The 18,955-nt window shown below is 37.8% G+C and overlaps 2 protein-coding genes across 2 annotated transcripts in view; both read left to right on the top strand.

The window, feature by feature from the left end:
- spon1a (spondin 1a) overlaps positions 1-18,955 on the top strand; it is a 232,422-nt gene that overhangs the window by 98,205 nt on the left and 115,262 nt on the right. The gene's annotated exons all lie outside the window — the stretch shown is intronic.
- Positions 16,308-17,728, top strand: LOC125254477 (myb/SANT-like DNA-binding domain-containing protein 4). The gene is made up of 3 exons (XM_048169102.1): positions 16,308-16,903; positions 17,017-17,127; positions 17,451-17,728. The coding sequence occupies exons 1-3, from the start codon at positions 16,549-16,551 to the stop codon at positions 17,624-17,626; spliced, it is 642 nt and encodes a 213-aa protein (XP_048025059.1). The 5' UTR covers positions 16,308-16,548; the 3' UTR covers positions 17,627-17,728.

Here is an 18,955-nt window from a genome sequence, read left to right as displayed (position 1 = left end):
AAGCGGGAAAGTTCCTTTGTTTGAAAGTGGACTCATTTGCATGATGGGAGTAAGCTTGTAGTTTATGTCCATTTATACTCTGATAAATATAACAAACATACAATGCATTCTTTGAGATGGTGATGTCTACCAAAGTGTAAGTCATTAAACAAAGAGTAATTTGATATGAAACACCACCTAGATGGGTTACATTATTTAGAAGTTCTGTCCTTGGGCATGCATAACACTATACAATATACAGAAGAACAATATACAAACCGTAGTAATACACAAAATTTATTGGGGAAATGCATGTTCCTTCATTTAAGCAAATTTTTTAATGAATTGGTGGAAAGGATGCCATTTCTATGCCCTGCATGTCTGGTTCTTGTATTGAGAACAATCAATGTGCCAATTTGAAATATATGTGGGGAGTGAAGATTGACTATTACAATTATGTGTTTGATCGATCCAGATGCTACACCTCCAATGTTATTTGACAAATTAACCATACAAAGTTCATACATTAGACAGTAGAATACATAGTGCATAGTAAAAGTGCATAGTGTACAGTAATTCATTTGGGTTCTAGAATAATTATGCAGAATAAAAATATACCTTTATATACAGAATAAAATATACTTTTAGGAACAGCCTTTGCATCAAGTGTGCAAGGGAAAAAAGTAGGATCTGTCATCAGAGTTTTTACAGTGATGTTAGCAGAACTTGTATTTTTGCCACAAGTTTTGGCTGCTTCAGGGTGGCATGAAGTAGCACAATGTGGCATCATTCACGGTTCTGATCTGTTCCCCTAATTAACCAGACCAATCTACAGCAGATGCACACACACAGTTATATGCCTGTGTCTAATGACATCATGGAAGATAAGTGAAATTAGAGCCTCAGTTGAACATGCACATGGTGCATCAACACATACATACTTTTTCTTGTTTCTCGGCACCTCTCTCTCTCTCATGTTGTTTTTCCAGTTTCACAAAACATACCAGCGCAACACGCGGTCTTCTTTTTCTCAAGCTATGTGTCCTCTCTCTTCTCGCACATCCACATCCACCCACCAACCCACACACATTCATGCTGTCTGCCCAATGCATTTCCATCCCCATGCTTGAGTCTGTAGTGATATCCGCTGCATCTGTTATGCTAGCCCTCTTTGGGACATCATCATTTATAAATGACATGAAGAAAATTGCATTTAAGATACAATAATATTCAACCAAATAATAATAAATAGAATAATAATAACCATCATAATTTTAGTAATATCATTTGACATCCCGTTCCGCCAATAAAATTAAAATCTATTTGCTTGACATTTTTGGCAACAAGGAAGTGAAGGAGACATTAGCACATGTTAGGTCAGATGCTGTCAAGGCACAACAGTGAGTTATATATATAATGTTATATATATAATATATATTATATGTATAATGTTTATTGAACATAACTTCAAACAAAAACACTCTTCAAAATGAAACGGAACAGAACAAACAGGATTAAACAACACAGAAAACAGACTGAAACACAGGCCTTAAATGCACTGAACAAATAAAGGAACTAATAAACTAGACATACCTGAACATAACTACAGGACTAATTAACTAAACACAGCTGAACTCAAACACTAATCAAAACAGAAACCATGGATACAAACAAGTGGCAGGAAACTGAGAACAAGGGGGAACATGTAACCGATGAAAAACAAACTCTAAACATGAACTAAACAGAACAAAACAACTCAGACCTTTACTATATATATATATCATGTGATTTCAGTTCTGTCTTCCCATTGGTCCTCTGTCTTCATTGTTCACAGGTGTTCCTTGTTTTGTCATTAGTCTCCCTGTATAAATAGCCCTCATGTTCCATTGTTCTCTTGTCTAGCTTAGTTTATTGTAACCCGTAAAGTCCAAGTCCAAGTCCAAGTCCAAGTCCAAGTCCAAGTCCAAGTCCAAGTCCAAGTCCAAGTCCAAGTATCTTGGATTTATGTTATTAAAAACTGCACTTGGGTTCTCAACAACGCTCGCCTCCAGTGGACTCCCTCTACGTTACAAATGTGTTTTCAATGCACTGTTTTTTTTTTTGTTTTTTTTACAAAAAAAAAAAAAAGACAAACATTTATTTATTTATGTGTGCCAGGCATAAATGAGAAATTCTTTTAGTCCCACCAAAAATTTTTGTTCAGATTGTAATAATAGCATTTTGCATACTCTAGTGCTTTTAAAAAATAGGTGTAAGTATGCAGTATGCATCAGTAAATATTTACATTTGCAGTATGTGTAGTACTGTATGACTCATGTGCATGTTTAATTAAGACATAATGGAAATGATGCAATTATACTTATGCTGTGATGCCATTGGCTTCAAGGTAGCACTTTATTGTACAGTCATGTTAGGTACTAACCCATAGTATGCATTTTTTAAACCTATATTAAGATGTTTTTAAAAAAAAAAGCATAACAACACATTCTCAGACCAAACCTTATGACCACAGCAGCAATATTTAAACCATAGTTCATTTTTAGTTTTACTCTGCCTTGAACTAATTTCATGGCTGATCTGCTCGGCTTTCCAACACGACAGGCCAATTCTTCCTAGACAAGAGAACCCTGCTCTGAATGCCCACAGAGAGACTTGGGGTTTCAGCCGGTATTTTCCCCATTTAACGGGTCAAGAGCAAATTAAAATATGCAGTAAGCCCTCCATGCATCCATTAATTAAAACCTAATATAGGTTTTAATATTCATAAGTGTCCTTGGAAGTGATTCTGTAGGTAAATGCAGGCTTAAAAACTTCTTCACTCCAATGACATTATGCAAAGACACAGATACTGACTCACACATGGATATGCTGAGAAGGGCAGTGAAGCATTATATTTTGAGGGATCATGACTCAGGGTTGGTATCAAAACCTACTGGGTTCAGTAAGTAATGGAGTGGCTGCTGCTGCATTTAAACCCACTGAGATGAAGACGGTTCTTTTAACAATATCCCCACTTGTGGTTTCATGGATTAAGTCATTTCTTTTCGTCGGTAACCATCTGGTCAAGGATACTGCAGTGATACTGATTACATCAGCATTTGCATGTTTAAAGGGGTCTTGTCATATATGATTTAATTCCTGTGATTGCAAAGCTTACTTGGTAGCACTTTACCATAAGGTCCATTTGTTAACATTAGTTAATGTAATAACTAACATGAACTAACCATGAGCAATACATTTGTTACTGTATTTGTTAATCTTTTTAATGTTAGTTAATAAAAATACAGCAGTTCATTGTTTGTTCATGTTAGTTCACAGTGCATTAACTAATGTTAACAAATACAACTCTTGATTTTAATAATGTATTAGTAAATGTTGAAAATAACATTAAAAGGATTAGTTCACTTCTGACCATAAAAGGATCACAAGATTGTGCTGTGGATGGCTGCCAGTTGTTTTACTGTTTTTGTTAATTTGTCCTGTCTTTAGTTATTATTCTACAATCAGTTTAAACAGGGATGAACTGCTGAACATTCAGCAGTACACATTACACATTATTTTATTGTCTTAGATTATTCAGACATTTTGCTTGATATTGTAGTAGGAGGGGCAGTGGTGCTGCTCAAGAGCTGTAAGACATGCAATCATGCAATCCTCATCTAGGACAGTGATAAGTCTGCTTACAGACAGGAGGTTTAAGAGCTGGCTGTCTGGTGCAGTGACAACAACCTGGAGCTGAACGGTCCATGTTTAAAACAGTGGAGATGATTGTGGACTTTAGGAGAAAACCCCAGCACTCCCTCTCTCACCATCATGAACAGCACTGTGGCAACAGTGGAGTCATTCATGTTCCTGGGCACTACCATTTCTCAGGACCTGAATGAGGAAACTCACATAGGTCCAATTGTGAAAAACGCCCAGCAGAGGTTGTATTTCCTTCGCCAGCTAAGGAAGTTCAACCTGCCACAGGAGCTGCTTCTGCAGTTCTACTCTGCAGTCATAGAGCCTTTCTGTATCTGTCTGGTTCAGCTCGGCTACCCAGTCAGACCTCAGAAGACTGCAGTGGATAATCCGGATTGCTGGGAGTATCATCGGTACACAACTTCCCACTCTACAAGAACTGTATTCCTCACATCCAGGCCACTTCCAATTTAAACTGTTGCTGTCTGGTCGGCGCTACAGAGCAAGAGTTTGTTGTAATCGAACCTAACCTGCCAACACACTCTAAAATGACTTTGTTAAAGGACCTTATTGAAAGTAAAATCTTTGTTTCTAATGTTGAGTTTCTTCAGACGTTGGGTACTATTCATACAGGTTATGTGTTGTAGTTTGTTGTACTTTCAACATAGGTTTTTTTTTTTTTTGAGAATCCAATCCAGCTAGGACAGTAACATTGACCAGTGGTATCAGGTTGGAGCAGGATGATCTGTTTGACCAACCAATGAAAGATGGCCAGATCATTTGAGAAACCTGCTGGAATAGTCATTATTTTTTTGCAAATCCATCTGCTGCCATTAGTGATGCGACAATTACACACTGTGACTTTAAAAATTGGCTTGATTATCTTTAATTCTCAGTTCTGGACTAGAATGTCACCTCTGGACTAGAATCTGTTCTAGTCCAGAGGTGACATTATGATGCCTTTGAAGCTGGTCTGAATTCAAGTTCCTTCAGAAGTGCCTTCACAGCTATAAACATATTAATTATTTTCTGCTTGAGTACTTTTAAAAAATATATTTAACATATCCCATACTTTCTTAATGTCTTATTAAAATCTGATGGCTGTGTTTAGTCTTGAATAATTTTGCTTTTATTTTTGATTAATTATCATGATTATGATTTGATCATAATTTGCATTTTTATGTACAGGTAATTGAATGTAAGTGTAGAATGAGCAAATGACACATTTGGCATTAATCAACATATATTCATTTTATGTATGCAGAGCTCCGTGCGGATAATTAAGAGCGGCAGCTGTTGTGTTACGGAATGGCATATTTAAAACCCAAACTGATGAAGCTCCTGATGATTCGGTTCAATTCTTTTGTTTCTGATGGCTTTGATTAATGAGGATCAGGAATCCGTTGTATAAATCATGTTTACATTCTGTCAAGTGGAACTAACTTTCTTAAGGCTTCTTTGCAGAATTGAAAAGTAAAATCCATACAGACACTGGACCAAGTTAAATCAGGGTTAAACATATCTTTCCAAGGTGTAATTACAGCCTTGATTATTATTCTCCAGTTAGAGTTCTAATACTTTTTTTCTTTTTCTTTTTTTTTTTGGCAAGGACACTTAGCATATAATTAGGAGTGAATAAATAAGGATTAAAAAAAAAAAAAAAAAAAAACACAGAACAACAACAACTTGAGACAGGCAGTGCACATTCTAAAGTGCATTAACATGCATTTATTCAGTGTGTGGTGTACAAAGAGAGAGGGGAAAGGGCTCTGAACTAATGGCTATCTGCACTTAGACTGAGATGACGAGGCACAATTTATTTTCATCTTCATCTTTACAAACTTCTCAGAAGGCTTCTTCAACAAGTGATGTTCTTCAAGTGATGACTAAATATAATATATATATAAGCTCTAAAAAAAATTTGGGTTATTTATTTCTGGGTTGAGCCTTTTGGGTCATTATTTGGGTTATTTTTCCAGTGTTTAGGTAGTTTTTGTTTTACCCAGATCCTGTGTCAGATGTGACAACCCAGTGTTTGGGTAATTTTTGTGTTACCTAGATCCTGGGTCAGACATAACAACCCAGGGGTTGAGTTATTTATTGTGGGCATTTTGAGACCTCTTCAGGAGAGAGCAGTGCAGCTCCATCAAATTGATGCATGTCTTCGGTAAGATACAGTTTTGTGTATGTTTTATTTTATCTAAAAATTCGTTGTTGTTCTGTATATGGTTTAACTTTATGCAAAACAAACATACAGGGGCGCAATGTGAGGGAAACAAGTGTTGCATCTGTCTTTTTGTGTGACGGAAAAGCCTGATGCCTTGCATAAAAGTTTAGTTTAGTCTAGTCCAATTCTGATTGGTGCAATGTCATCCTGTGATGTGTGCCAATGGAATGTGGAAGCTATAAAGCGAGCCGGCAACACAGCTGTTTCAGCCTACTGATCTGAAACAAGCCACTCACAGGCATACAGTAAATATGGCAAGGGGACACATCACAAATGTCTTGGAGGGATACCGCCGATAATAGAGCTGTAGAAGATGCCATACTTTGTGTGTAATGTGCTTTGAGAGGCAGAGGTGGAGGCAGCCTGCCCACCTCATATGCCATAGAAATAGCCTCAACAATCCACCTGCTTATAGTAGGTTTGGTAAGTGGCCCGAAGCATGCCAGCAGTTGATCATATTTTCTCCACTGAGAAGTTTTTCTCAAATAAATTTCAAGGGCCCTGACAGGGAAGAGTAATTGTAGCTTTTCACGTACAGCCAACAATTGTGGAGGATGAAAGGCCTAAAGGACTATCGACTGGGCCACATTAGTGGGTTCTTTGGGCACATACCCCGGTCTTGGGTGCAAAATAGCTTTGTCAGTTGCTCCCTCCTGCTTGGAGTTTGCTCCAGTGTTTGTAACTCTTTTGAGGGACGTAATCACTAGAAGAAATACCATCTTTAGTGCGACACATTCATCAGAAGTCGTGTCCAACGGTTCAAAGGGTGCCAAGAATAACCCTTCTAAAACTACTGTCAGGCCCCAAGCTGGAATCCTGACTTGAGCCGTAGGCTTCATCCTCAAGGTTCCATGGAGCAAACGAGTAACTAGATGGTGTCTCCCCAGAGATGCACCATCTAAAGGCATGTATGGCCACATATATGGCCATAACATGCACCTTTATTGTGGAGGGTGAAAGACCAGCAGAGAAGCAGTCTTGGAGGAACTCCAGCAATGAAGCCACTGGGCAGTTGACTGGGTCAAATAGACACCTCCTACAACATATAGTAAATACTCTCCACTTCAAAGCATAAAGTTTCCTTGTGGAGGGAGCTCTAGAGTTTAATATGGTCTCTACTACCCCAGCAGAGAGACCTGCATCTAGGAACTGATCCCCCTCAGGGACCAGACCCATAATTTCCACATCTCCGGGCTGCCTCAGGGCCTGCAATATAGCTAACATCTCTAGGCAGTATATGTGCCAAGAGAGATGATGTTCGCTCCACCAACTCCGGGTTGAGCGCCCTTACATGACTGCACCCCACCCTGTGCAGGACGCATCAGTCAATATTATTTTGCAATGACACGATGCTCCTAGTACAGGGCCTTTAGACATGAACCAAGGTTTCTTCAATATGATCAAGGAACGAAGGCACCTGTGCGTTACCTTGACTATATGGAACAGGCAGCCTCTCGAGGCTGACTGCTGATACATTTAACAGAGCAGACTCAGTACCCTAAAGTGCGGTCTCTAGAGAGAGCGACCCCCCCATAAGCAGGTTTTCTTGCCACGCATAAAATGAGTTTTGGGTTCATTGGAAAATGTTGTGCGATTTCCTGAGGGCTCCACGGGGTAGCAGGTGTTGTTTTCTCCAGCCCTGGAGGGGGCACTATCAGAGGCTATCTAAGCCTGCTTTGAAAGAATAACTGTCCTCAGATCCGTTTTCTCCTTCGTGAGATTTGGTTGAGAGTATTGCTTTGGCCCCTGAGGTTTTTGAGGGGGGCTCAAGCAGCAACACTCTCTTTATGTGCCTGCCTTATGAGGAGCCAGCCATAAATGGGCGGGACTGCTCCTTGGCTTCAGCCCGTGGGATTTAGATTTGCGAGGGATAAACCTCTGAAATGCTGCTTGTTTCTTTGCCTCCTGAAATCTCTCGATGACTATCGCAACAGCATTGCCGAAGAGACCAGGAGGCAACAGCGGGGCATCAAGAAGGAAGGCTTTATCCTTCTTCTTGATGCCCAAGAGGTTTAACCAGTGGTGCCTCTCCATTGCTATTAGAGCTGCCATGGAGCAGTCGATGGTGTGAGCCGTCTTTTTAGTGGTGTAGAGAGATGGATCAGACGCAGCTCTTTAATATCGTCGGGCCGCACCCCTTCACCCTCATCTAAATCCTTCAGCAGGTCCGCCTGCTGCTATATATACCTTGCTCACCAGCGATGTAATGTGGCACAGATTGGTGGGCAATGTCAGGGATTTTAAGGACGATGCAGCGTCAGGTGAAAGATAGGCAAAGTCTCCTCGACCTTGGGCATCATCCCATAACCATTTTCTCTCAGTCCCACTAAAGATGAATAATTATAAACAGTGGGACTCGAAAGCCTTGCTGAATATGGCTTATTCCACGATCTCAACACCCCAGTGTGGAGATCCTTGAAAAACAGTAAGCCCTGACATGGAGGTTGTGGTGCTGACTGAAGGAAGTGCTCATCAAGTTTGCTTTTCTTACGCGCTTCCTGTCTCTTGGCCGGCCACTTGATATTCAGTTTCACCACGGCACAAGTAACAACATCCACTAACTCCTCATACTGCGGTGAATGGGCTGGCGAGTCACCCAAATCACTCGCTTCGATGCTGAGCACATCCAATACCTCAGAACTAGACGCGCTCAGTATCAGGGCTGAGCACTGGACCCAGAGGTTGAGGGCGGAGAAAGGGCCAAAGCCAACTCAAACCCCTCCTCTAGATCCATCTACGAACCACATGAGTGAAGTTGCTGAGCTGAGTAAAAATAAATCAACCCATTTTGCTGGGTTAAATAAACAACCCAATTTGCTGGGTATAATTAACCCAACATGTGTTCTGTCCTATATTTACAAAGCCCTTGGGTTGAAAACAACCCAAATTGGGTTGTTTTCAACCCTGTTTTTCTTGCAGGAAAAACAAGCCCCTGTGTCCTGTTCTTTTAGTGGAGTGGTTTCCTGCTGTCTGTCATGTCTCTAGTGTATATCGTCTTCCTGTTTGGTTGGTTTTCAATTTATGCAGTTTCAAGCTGTTTGAGCAACAATTATTTTGAGTGTATGTGATTTCATTTCATGCAGTCCATAAGACAACAACAATAATATGTCAACTGTCTGAAAGTCACTTGTATATAACATTTAAGGTAACACTTTCTTTTAACTAGTTGCTTATTAGCATGAATATTACTAGAATATTAGCTGTTTATTAATACTTATTAAGCACATATTGTTGCCTCATTCTGCATTACCTTATTCTACATTCTTTATCCTAGCCAATACCTAAACTTAACAACAAACTTACTAATTATTAATAAGCAATAAATTAGGAGTTTATTGAAGGACAATTCGTAGTTAATTGTGAATATGTGTTCCCTATACTAAAGTGTTACCACATTTAATTTCAGAAGCACACCCATAAATAAACTTCACAAATGTAGAAATACAAAATTCAGTAACATTAGTTAATGCAACATTAATTAACATTGAGCAGTACGTCTGTTACACTATTTATTAATCTTTGTTCATGTTTGTTAATAAAAATACAGTAATTCATAGTTCATGTTAGTTCACAGTGCATTAACTAATGTTAACAAATACAACTTTTGATTTGAACCCTTTCACACGTAAGTTTAAAATATTCTGGTTGAGCCCCCAGCGTGAGTTTTCAAGGCAACCCTTATTTAGAACTTTAGTTAGTAACTTTATTGTTTCAAAGGTGACTTGTCATTGCTTGACATGTGACACATCACAGCCACAATAGCGCTGTATGACTTATGTTTTGCTTTTATTTAATTTTTCCTTTTTTATTCAAAATATTCACAAACTTGTTACTATAACATGAAATATATGATATTCTGACTGTCAAATATGCGTAAGTGGATGTGTATTGTAGTTTAAACACCTTTATAATGATCACGTAAGTTGAACTATATGCGCGATGGGCGCCGCCATGTTAGTTTGTGCCGCAGTTCAGAGAATCAGATCTCTTTGATTTACAGCATGTGAATTCATCCACTTCTCTTGAAATGCATGAAAGTAAGTTGCCAGTGAACAGGGAGAAAAATAGAATTGAATAGAATACAATACAAGAATTGTATTGGAAAGTATTATTATTGCTGCTTCCATAGACAACAAATGTATTGATTTGTTAGTACAAACCCGATTCCAAAAAAGTTGGGACACTGTACAAATTGTGAATAAAAACAGAATGCAATGGGGTGGAAGTTTAAAATTTCAATATTTTATTCAGAATACAACATAGATGACATATCAAATGTTTAAACTGAGAAAATGTATAATTTTAAGGGAAAAATAAGTTGATTTTAAATTTCATGGCATCAACACATCTCAAAAAAGTTGGGACAAGGCCATGTTTACCACTGTGTGGCATCCCCTCTTCTTTTTATAACAGTCTGCAAAAGTCTGGGGACTGAGGAGACAAGTTGCTCAAGTTTAGGAATAGGAATGTTGTCCCATTCTTGTCTAATACAGGCTTCTAGTTGCTCAACTGTCTTAGGTCTTCTTTGTCGCATCTTCCTCTTTATGATGCGCCAAATGTTTTCTATGGGTGAAAGATCTGGACTGCAGGCTGGCCATTTCAGTACCCGGATCCTTCTTCTACGCAGCCATGATGTTGTAATTGATGCAGTATGTGGTCTGGCATTGTCATGTTGGAAAATGCAAGATCTTCCCTGAAAGAGACGTCATCTGGATGGGAGCATATGTTGTTCTAGAACTTGGATATATCTTTCAACATTGATGGTGCCTTTCCAGATGTGTAAGCTGCCCATGCCACACGCACTCATGCAACCCCATATCATCAGAGATGCAGGCTTCTGAACTGAGTGCTGATAACAACTTGGGTTGTCCTTGTCCTCTTTAGTCCGGATGACATGGCGTCCCAGTTTTCCAAAAAGAATTTCAAATTTTGATTTGTCTGACCACAGAACAGTTTTCCACTTTGCCACAGTCCATTTTAAATAAGCCTTGGCCCAGAGAAAACACCTGCGCTTCTGGATCATGTTTAGATATGGCTTCTTTTTTGACCTATAGAGTTTTAGCCGGCAACGGCGAATGGCACGGTAGATTGTGTTCACCGACAATGTTTTCTGGAAGTATTCCTGAGCCCATGTTGTGATTTCCATTACAGTAGCATTCCTGTATGTGATGCAGTGCCGTCCAAGGGCCCGAAGATCACGGCATCCAGTATGGTTTTCCAGCCTTGACCCTTACACACAGAGATTGTTCCAGATTCTCTGAATCTTTGGATGATATTATGCACTGTAGATGATGATAATTTCAAACTCTTTGCAATTTTTCTCCGAGAAACCCCTTTGTGATATTGCTCTACTATTTTTCGCCACAGCATTGGGGGAATTGGTGATCCATATTGACTTCTGAGAGACGCTGCCACTCTGAGAGGCTCTTTTTATACCCAATCATGTTGCCAATTGACCTAATAAGTTGCAAATTGTTCCTCCAGCTGTTCCTTATATGTACATTTAACTTTTCCGGCCTTGTATTGCTACCTGTCCCAACTTTTTTGGAATGTGTAGCTCTCATGAAATCCAAAATGAGCCAATATTTGGCATGACATTTCAAAATGTCTCACTTTCAACATTTGATATGTTATCTATATTCTATTGTGAATAAAATATAAGTTTATAAGATTTGTAAATTATTATATATCCTTTTTTATTCGCGATTTGTACAGTGTCCCAACTTTTTTGCATTTTTGCATTGCATTTTTCCTTTTTTATTTGAAATATTCACAAATTTGTTAACTATAGCATGAAAGATCTGATAATCCGATTGACGAATATGTGCAAGTGGATGTGTTTTGCTGTTTAAACACCTTTATGATGATTGCGCGATGGGCGCCACCATATTTTTTTACACAGCAGTACAGAGAATCAGATCTGTTGGATTTGATTCTCCCAAAGTACATGAAAGTAAGTGAGCCGGTGAACTGGGAGAAGAATAGAGTAAAATTTAAAGTTACTTACACAATGTGTATCTGAAATAAATAAAATGTGTCTAATTATTATGGAACGAATTGTTATTGCCGCTTCCATAGACATCAGTGTGTATTTTACAAACTCTAAATGTATTGTTTTGTTAGTACTTATGTATATTTAAATGTCTGAAACCTAAAATAAACATTATGTGGTTGAAAACACTGCGTATTTGTGATATATTAAAAGTGCTGCGCACATCCATCTCTGGTTTAGCGCCGGCCAAAGCACGCACAAAGCACACACAAATTTGAATTTGGCAGTTCATCACGTGATGTACTGAACAATCTAATCACACTGGTGTGATCGTACGTGTCAAAAGGTTAATAAATACTATAAAAGTATTGTTCATTCTTAGTTCATGTTTACTAAGGCCTGGGGCACACTAGACGATTTTCAAACACACCTGTTAATTTCAGGACTCGTGAGATCAAACATGACTTGAGAAGATAAACAAATGGAGGACAATCGATGTTGTCCAAAAAAAAAAAAAAAAAAAAAAAAAAAAGAATATGGGTGATCTTCTTTCTCAATACTCAATTTCTGTGGTATGTTTGTGGCTGACAAGTTTCAGCTAAAGAGGCACACAACATCCAGTAGGTGATGCTTGCTCACTCTCATTGGCTATCACGGGTATCACATCAGAGGCAGCCCGATCAAAATTTGAGATCAGGGACATTCCATCTCGATCGGGAGCACTTTACATAATCGTAATGCCACCACACAATAGACTTGTCACACTTATGACAAGCGTCGAATCAGGCTGTGCCTCCCCAGTCATCCGGGGGGTGCAAATCTGGCTTAAAATCTTCAAGTGTGTGGCCAGCCTAAATAGTTAATTAATGTTAACTACTGAAACCTTATTGTAAAGTTTTACCCAAAGTTCTGTCATGAAACTCTAGATGGCACAGGCTAATAGGTCCTTAACTGCTTGCAATCACATCATTCTCTATAGAGCACAGCTGATTGGTTCCTGCTGTAGGGTACAACAGGGCTAGAGGTGCACCGGGGTAAAAGGTGCGTTTGACTTTATTCTCTTTTAAACCACTAGATGGCAAAACAAAAATCAGCTCAGCACTTTTCTTTAACATCCTCTTTTGATGATGCATGTGGAAATTTGGCTGATCCTTGACGCAGTATATTCTGCACTAATTTGATATGATTAACTGATTAACAGACTGATATGATATGATTAACAGACTGTCCTTCAAAAAAAAAAAAATGACCCTATAGGTCGTTTTTCAAGCACCTTATTACGACTTATATTTACATTTTAAAGGATACATCCAGGTTATAGAAACTGACAAGAGTGCTCAGCAAGAGTTGGTCATGTAGAGGGGCGAGAGAGGATCAGCCGCCTTGTGCCATGTTTAAATTATTTTTGCTAGGACATTCTGCTGGGCAATTATGTATATGATGGTGGTAAGTTGTTATAGTGAGTATATACTTAGAGCATAGAGGGCATACAGTCACCGTCCGAGTACACTTGCTTAAAAGACAAAGTGATTAACACATGATTTGTCCCTTGATCTACACCATGTTCAATAACCTACTACACTTCTGTATAATGTGACAGAAGCAGAAGCCTTTGTGCCTAAAACAAGGCAACTTGCCACTTGAGCTGCTTTACTAGTGAGGAAGAGCTGGAAGAGGGAGCTCTGATTCTAATGTGCTTTGTGTGTGTGTGTGTATATATATATATATATATATATATATATATATATATATACAAATACTACTTCTTGTACCACAAACTGTAATTTTAATAGTTTTTTAGGCGAGAATGTAGTTGTTTAGACCTGAAATATGTGACTCATATTTAATAACAGCGCCTATTTTACAATTTGTTTTGACGTTTTCGGAGATGCGAGCTCCAGAGCGTCAGCGGCCGTTCAGTGCTTCTGTAACCGCCGAGAACAGCTTCATCTCGGCCAGTGCCTCTGGGATTTGCCGCTGGCTCTTATAGTGGTTAAACATGAGACATAATTCAATTTGAGTACATAGAACGGGCAATCTTTGGTCTTATTAATGTATTATTTGTTCCAGAGCAAGTCGAATTGTGCTATATTAAATTTGATAATAATAAACGTTACGTTACATCCTTATATAGCATATTGGCTACAACTAGACGGGACATATCAGACTCTTCTCCGCTATGTAATACGTAAAACAATAAACTTTATAAACATATGTTTTTTTTGAGTAAAGAAAATGCTTTACAATTTTTTTTCAAACATCAGATCTTTATTTACCTTTGCATTGCACAGAGGAGATGTCCAAACTGCGTGCACACTTTATTCAGGAGGTGAGGCAGATTAGTGAGGCTTGATTGACAGTTTGAGGATCAAATGGAGTTAGGAGGTTTTGTCACAAGCTCTTTAAAATCCTTTTCATTCGTTAAATATTTGTAAAACCCACATACAAGCGTAAATGGTGACCTAATTTTTTACTAGTGCTTTATGTTTGACTGAACTGTACAGTTGTGCTTTTTTGTTGTTCTAAATATTGTTAATAAATATGATTTTATATAAATATGTCCATTAAGTAATATGGATTGAGTGAACATTACATTAATACGCCATTAGATGGCGGCAACACTTTACAGGAGAATGAGTCAGTGAAGCACAAGAGACTTTTAAATTTAAAGGAACTTTTGCAAAAGGAAGTTGTTTTAGCGCTGTGGTGTAATGGATGTTATGGAAAAGGACAAATACAAAGATCGCTTTCCTCAGCGGACATTCAAACGGACTTGTATAAAGGATATAATATTATAGACATCGACTTGAAGAATGAATGAATGTAATGCAATATACCAACCAGACACAGGTAATAGCCTACTCTCTCTCTCTCTCTCTCTCTCTCTCTCTCGCTCTCTCTATTACTGTACAAAATTCAATGTGTTTCGATGAAGCGACTCAACGTTCCTTCGTTACTAGTTCTAAAGTGACGTTTTAGAGTTAGTAACGGAGGCTTGGTCCAACTGTCAACATGAGATATGAATCCATGGCGGAAGGAAGTAGTGCTGCACAAAAGAGGTTTTAAAGACACTCCGTTGTTGTTCTTATTTATTTACACACTCGTGCCGTCGAACTGTTGTATAAACGCAATATCACATATCGCACGGCTACTCGTGTGATATTGCTCATATATATATATATATATATATAATTAGGGTTGTCACGATACCATAAAAATGTCTTACGATACTATACCAGCTGAAGTATCACGATACCAAGTAGTATCGCGATACCATGCAGTATACAAAATGAACCAAACTTTCATAAATACATGAAAACAGACCAGATTTTTCTCTGAATACTTCATTAATGAGAATGAATAACAGGCTTTTATTACCAATCAAATGAATCATTGTAAACAAAATTAATCTTAGCACTGCACAGAAGCTGTATGAACTGACATTACGATGTAGCATTTATGCATTTACACTTCAATTACAATTGCATAAATAATGTTATGATATTAATGTTTCAAATATAAAAATCTGAATATAGAAATAAAAATGTTGGCGGGAAAAAAAAATATAGAATAGGCCTACTTTTAGATGGGAGACTAAAGTCGCCAGTAGGTGGCAGCAAGTGTTAATGATTAAGTCAATGAATCATTCAACCGATTCGTTCAAAACAGCTGATTCATTCAGGAACGAAGCAAATGACTGTCTTAATGAATGGATTAGTGAGTCAGTGACTCGTCCAATTTGTTCAAAAACAGATTCATTTAGAAACGAAACAAAAACAGCGCTCTTGCTCGTGTCACAAACTATCAGGAGCATTTTTGCCAGCCTATCTTGAAATATCTAACCCTGACTGGAGAGCAGTATGTATATTAAAACATATAATACATTTATAATTATAAAATCACGATTGATATGACTGATAAGAACCGAGTACAAACCCGCTATAACTTATTGATGAATGGAATTGCATTTGTCTGAATCGTGTTCGCAAAGATGTTTCTAGAAACAAGCTATTTAATCTTTTCCAGAAGTGGCCAAATAAGCAACGGAAAAACTGTGAGAATTCATTTTTATATAAAGATTTTATGATGTTAATTAAGTGAATTAGGGCACAGCAGACAGTCAATGGCAGTCTCTTGTAATGTTTTTTGCAGGCACGCATGTTCAATTGAAGTGCACCTGCCGCACATACAACATTCCTTACGGAACTGACGATACTACCGTTTAAAAAATACAATGGCATCGCCAGTATTTTGAAGCTTTAGTATCGCGATACTACCGTAGTACCGGTACACCGTGCAACCCTAATATATATATATATATAGCCTATATATAAATATATATATATATATATATATATATATATATATATATACATATATGTTGTTCTTATTGTTTCTAGAACTCACTCTGGGGGCGTATTACAGAAACATTCTATCTTAGGTCTTAACTTAAGATAAGATAAGTTAATTTAGGATTTTTCACAAATTCACATTACAGAAGCAAATCTTAACTTGATTTAGGATTCTTATCCTATCTTACAAAATCTCATCTTATCTGTAGTTAGGAAATCTTAAACCGCTCCATCGAGTTCGGTAATCAACTGTCAGGTCTGTTACCAAGCAACCAACAACGCGCGCATACTGCTTCTGAGATAAAAATAAAACTAAAATGGAAAAACAACGGCGTGCTTTCAATTTCAGTGCAGCAGAGATAGAAATTTTGATAAGCTCCGTCGAAAAGGGGAAGCCTGTTTTATTCGGCAAGTTTTCACCTTCGCTCTCTAACGAAGATAAGGAAAGAGAGTGGGCAAAAGTTGCCGAAAATGTTTCTGCGGTGTCTGGCGTTTCTCGTAGCGCAGAGTCTGTGAAGAAAAAATTCACCACTCTTGTAAGCGAAACGAAGAAGAAAGCTGCTTTACAGGCAAAAGAGGTAAAGAAAACGGGAGGGGGAACGAGCGACGCTCCATCGCTAACTCCTTCGGAAACGAGAATACTGGGTGTCATCGACAAGGTGCACTATGAAGGTAACTTAAGACAACACAGGACTTGTTGTTTTGTAATGTTTGGTTTGAAGGTAGCAAATAAACGTCAGTGCTAATATGAAATTTATACAGCTATGCTTCCATTATTGACCCAGGCATCCCTGGTGGTTACGAGGTAGGGCTGGAGATGGACCAAAGTGAACTGTCAACAATACAGCTGTCAGATCTGGAGGAGGGAACATCAGTGCCCCTTCAGCTACCCCCATGTATGCTATGCATTAATTCTCACCTTGTCTATATGTTGAATTCTGTGCATATAATTTAGCTAAACACGTAAATGAACGGCAAGAACACATTAAAGGTCTTCTGTTTTCAGTTAAAAAGGTGTCTAATAATTAATTTTTACAACGGAAGTGATTAAATATATTTTAGCTCGATAACAAATTTTTCCTAGAACTGCTGTAAAGCCAAAACAATCTCTGTCTTTTAATTTTCCTATTATCACTGTGATGCTGCTGTGAAACAATCTGTATTGTGAAAAGTGCTATATCAATGAATGAAGATGACTTAGGCTTATGTTGTTTTACAGCAAAAAGACAGAAAGTCTCCACTTCGAGCCATGCAACACAGTTGCTAGAGATAGAGAGGGAGAAATTAGAGTTGTACAGAGAGAGAGTGGCCATTGAGAAGGAGAGGCTGAAGATAGAGAAAGAAAGACTGCAGATGGAAAGATCACTTTGTAAAAGATGCAGGGAGGAATTGTAGATTCTAATGTGTTAAGCTTCTTTGTTTTGAGTTTTTCTTGATTGATGTCTTTTCTATGCATTGCAGTGTTAATTTAAATAAATGAAATACATAATTCAAAAAGGTGATTTTATTGCATTTATTACTTTCATTCTTCTCTGCAATGTTCATTTAACAAAAATAAAATGTATATAAATTAAACTATTATTTCATGTTATTTCATGCAATTATTTCATCCCATTTTGGGGCATTCTACACCGACGTCTAATTTGCAAAAAATCTTTGAATGAGCCGATTTCTTATGTAGAGCCCTTGATTTTGTCCTTCTGGCTGATGTCTTTCTTCATCCTCCTCTGCTGCATCTACCTCTGGGTCTGGCAGTTTTGCTAGTCTGCATTTGTTGTGCAAGACAGCCGTTGCTTTGATGAACAATGCAACCTTCTCTGGGGAATACTGGAGGTAGCCTCCACTAGTGTCATGACATCTCCATCTAAAAGTTACAAATAAGTCTTATTCACTGTAGCCATTGTGAGTAGAAGCACATTTCTAAATTCCATACATTCTAAGAGGTACTTTTTGTCAAATTAACATACAACCAGATATCATTCCTATTCATTTATTTATTTATTTATTTATTTATTCATGTTTAGTTGTTTGTAGAATTAGCAAGAGTTGACAAAGTCATCAAGTCTAATGTTATTTAGATGAAGGGAACATATTTTTTATTATTATTTTGGCAAATGACATTTGGGGTCGCCCCAGTACCCAACAGCATATAAGGGTTAAATACTTTTGTTTTGGAATACCTGCTCTTCCAAACCCCAAAAAGACGCTCCTGTCTTGACCTGCATCTTTTATGAGCCTGGTTATATCTGTATTGTGAACAGGATATAATGTAATAGGCAATACTGCTCACCAATTACATTATTATTGCAGTACAGTGTAGTATAGTACACTAATAGATTAAAGATCTATGTCTGTCATACCACATTTCTGCTGGTGTTTGCGGATTGATCACAGGAGTCATCAGGAATGGCTTTAAAGGGTAACCTGAATCACCCAGCAGCCAACCATTTTGTCCACTTTCCTCCAGGTATGCAGTGATGTCACTGCAGTAAAGTTTTTTGTATTAAGGACTATGCAATTAACACATAAGTTTATCAGATGATCATAATAGTATATTGTCAGAAACAACTAATAACAAAATGTTAACTATTTCAATAATTTTTAATTATTTTTTAGCATGACATTAATTTTGAGTTGATAATGTATATTGAGCATAATCGTAAAATAATAAAAGTTTTAAAACCCAGAGTTTATTCATTTAAATTGGCAATAAATGAGAGACTA

This window comes from Megalobrama amblycephala, linkage group LG19 (genome assembly GCF_018812025.1).
Source record: "Megalobrama amblycephala isolate DHTTF-2021 linkage group LG19, ASM1881202v1, whole genome shotgun sequence".
Lineage (NCBI taxonomy): Eukaryota > Metazoa > Chordata > Actinopteri > Cypriniformes > Xenocyprididae > Megalobrama > Megalobrama amblycephala.
The sequence above is the reverse complement of the archived record's forward strand: the minus strand, read 5'-3'. Positions and strand labels throughout refer to the sequence as shown.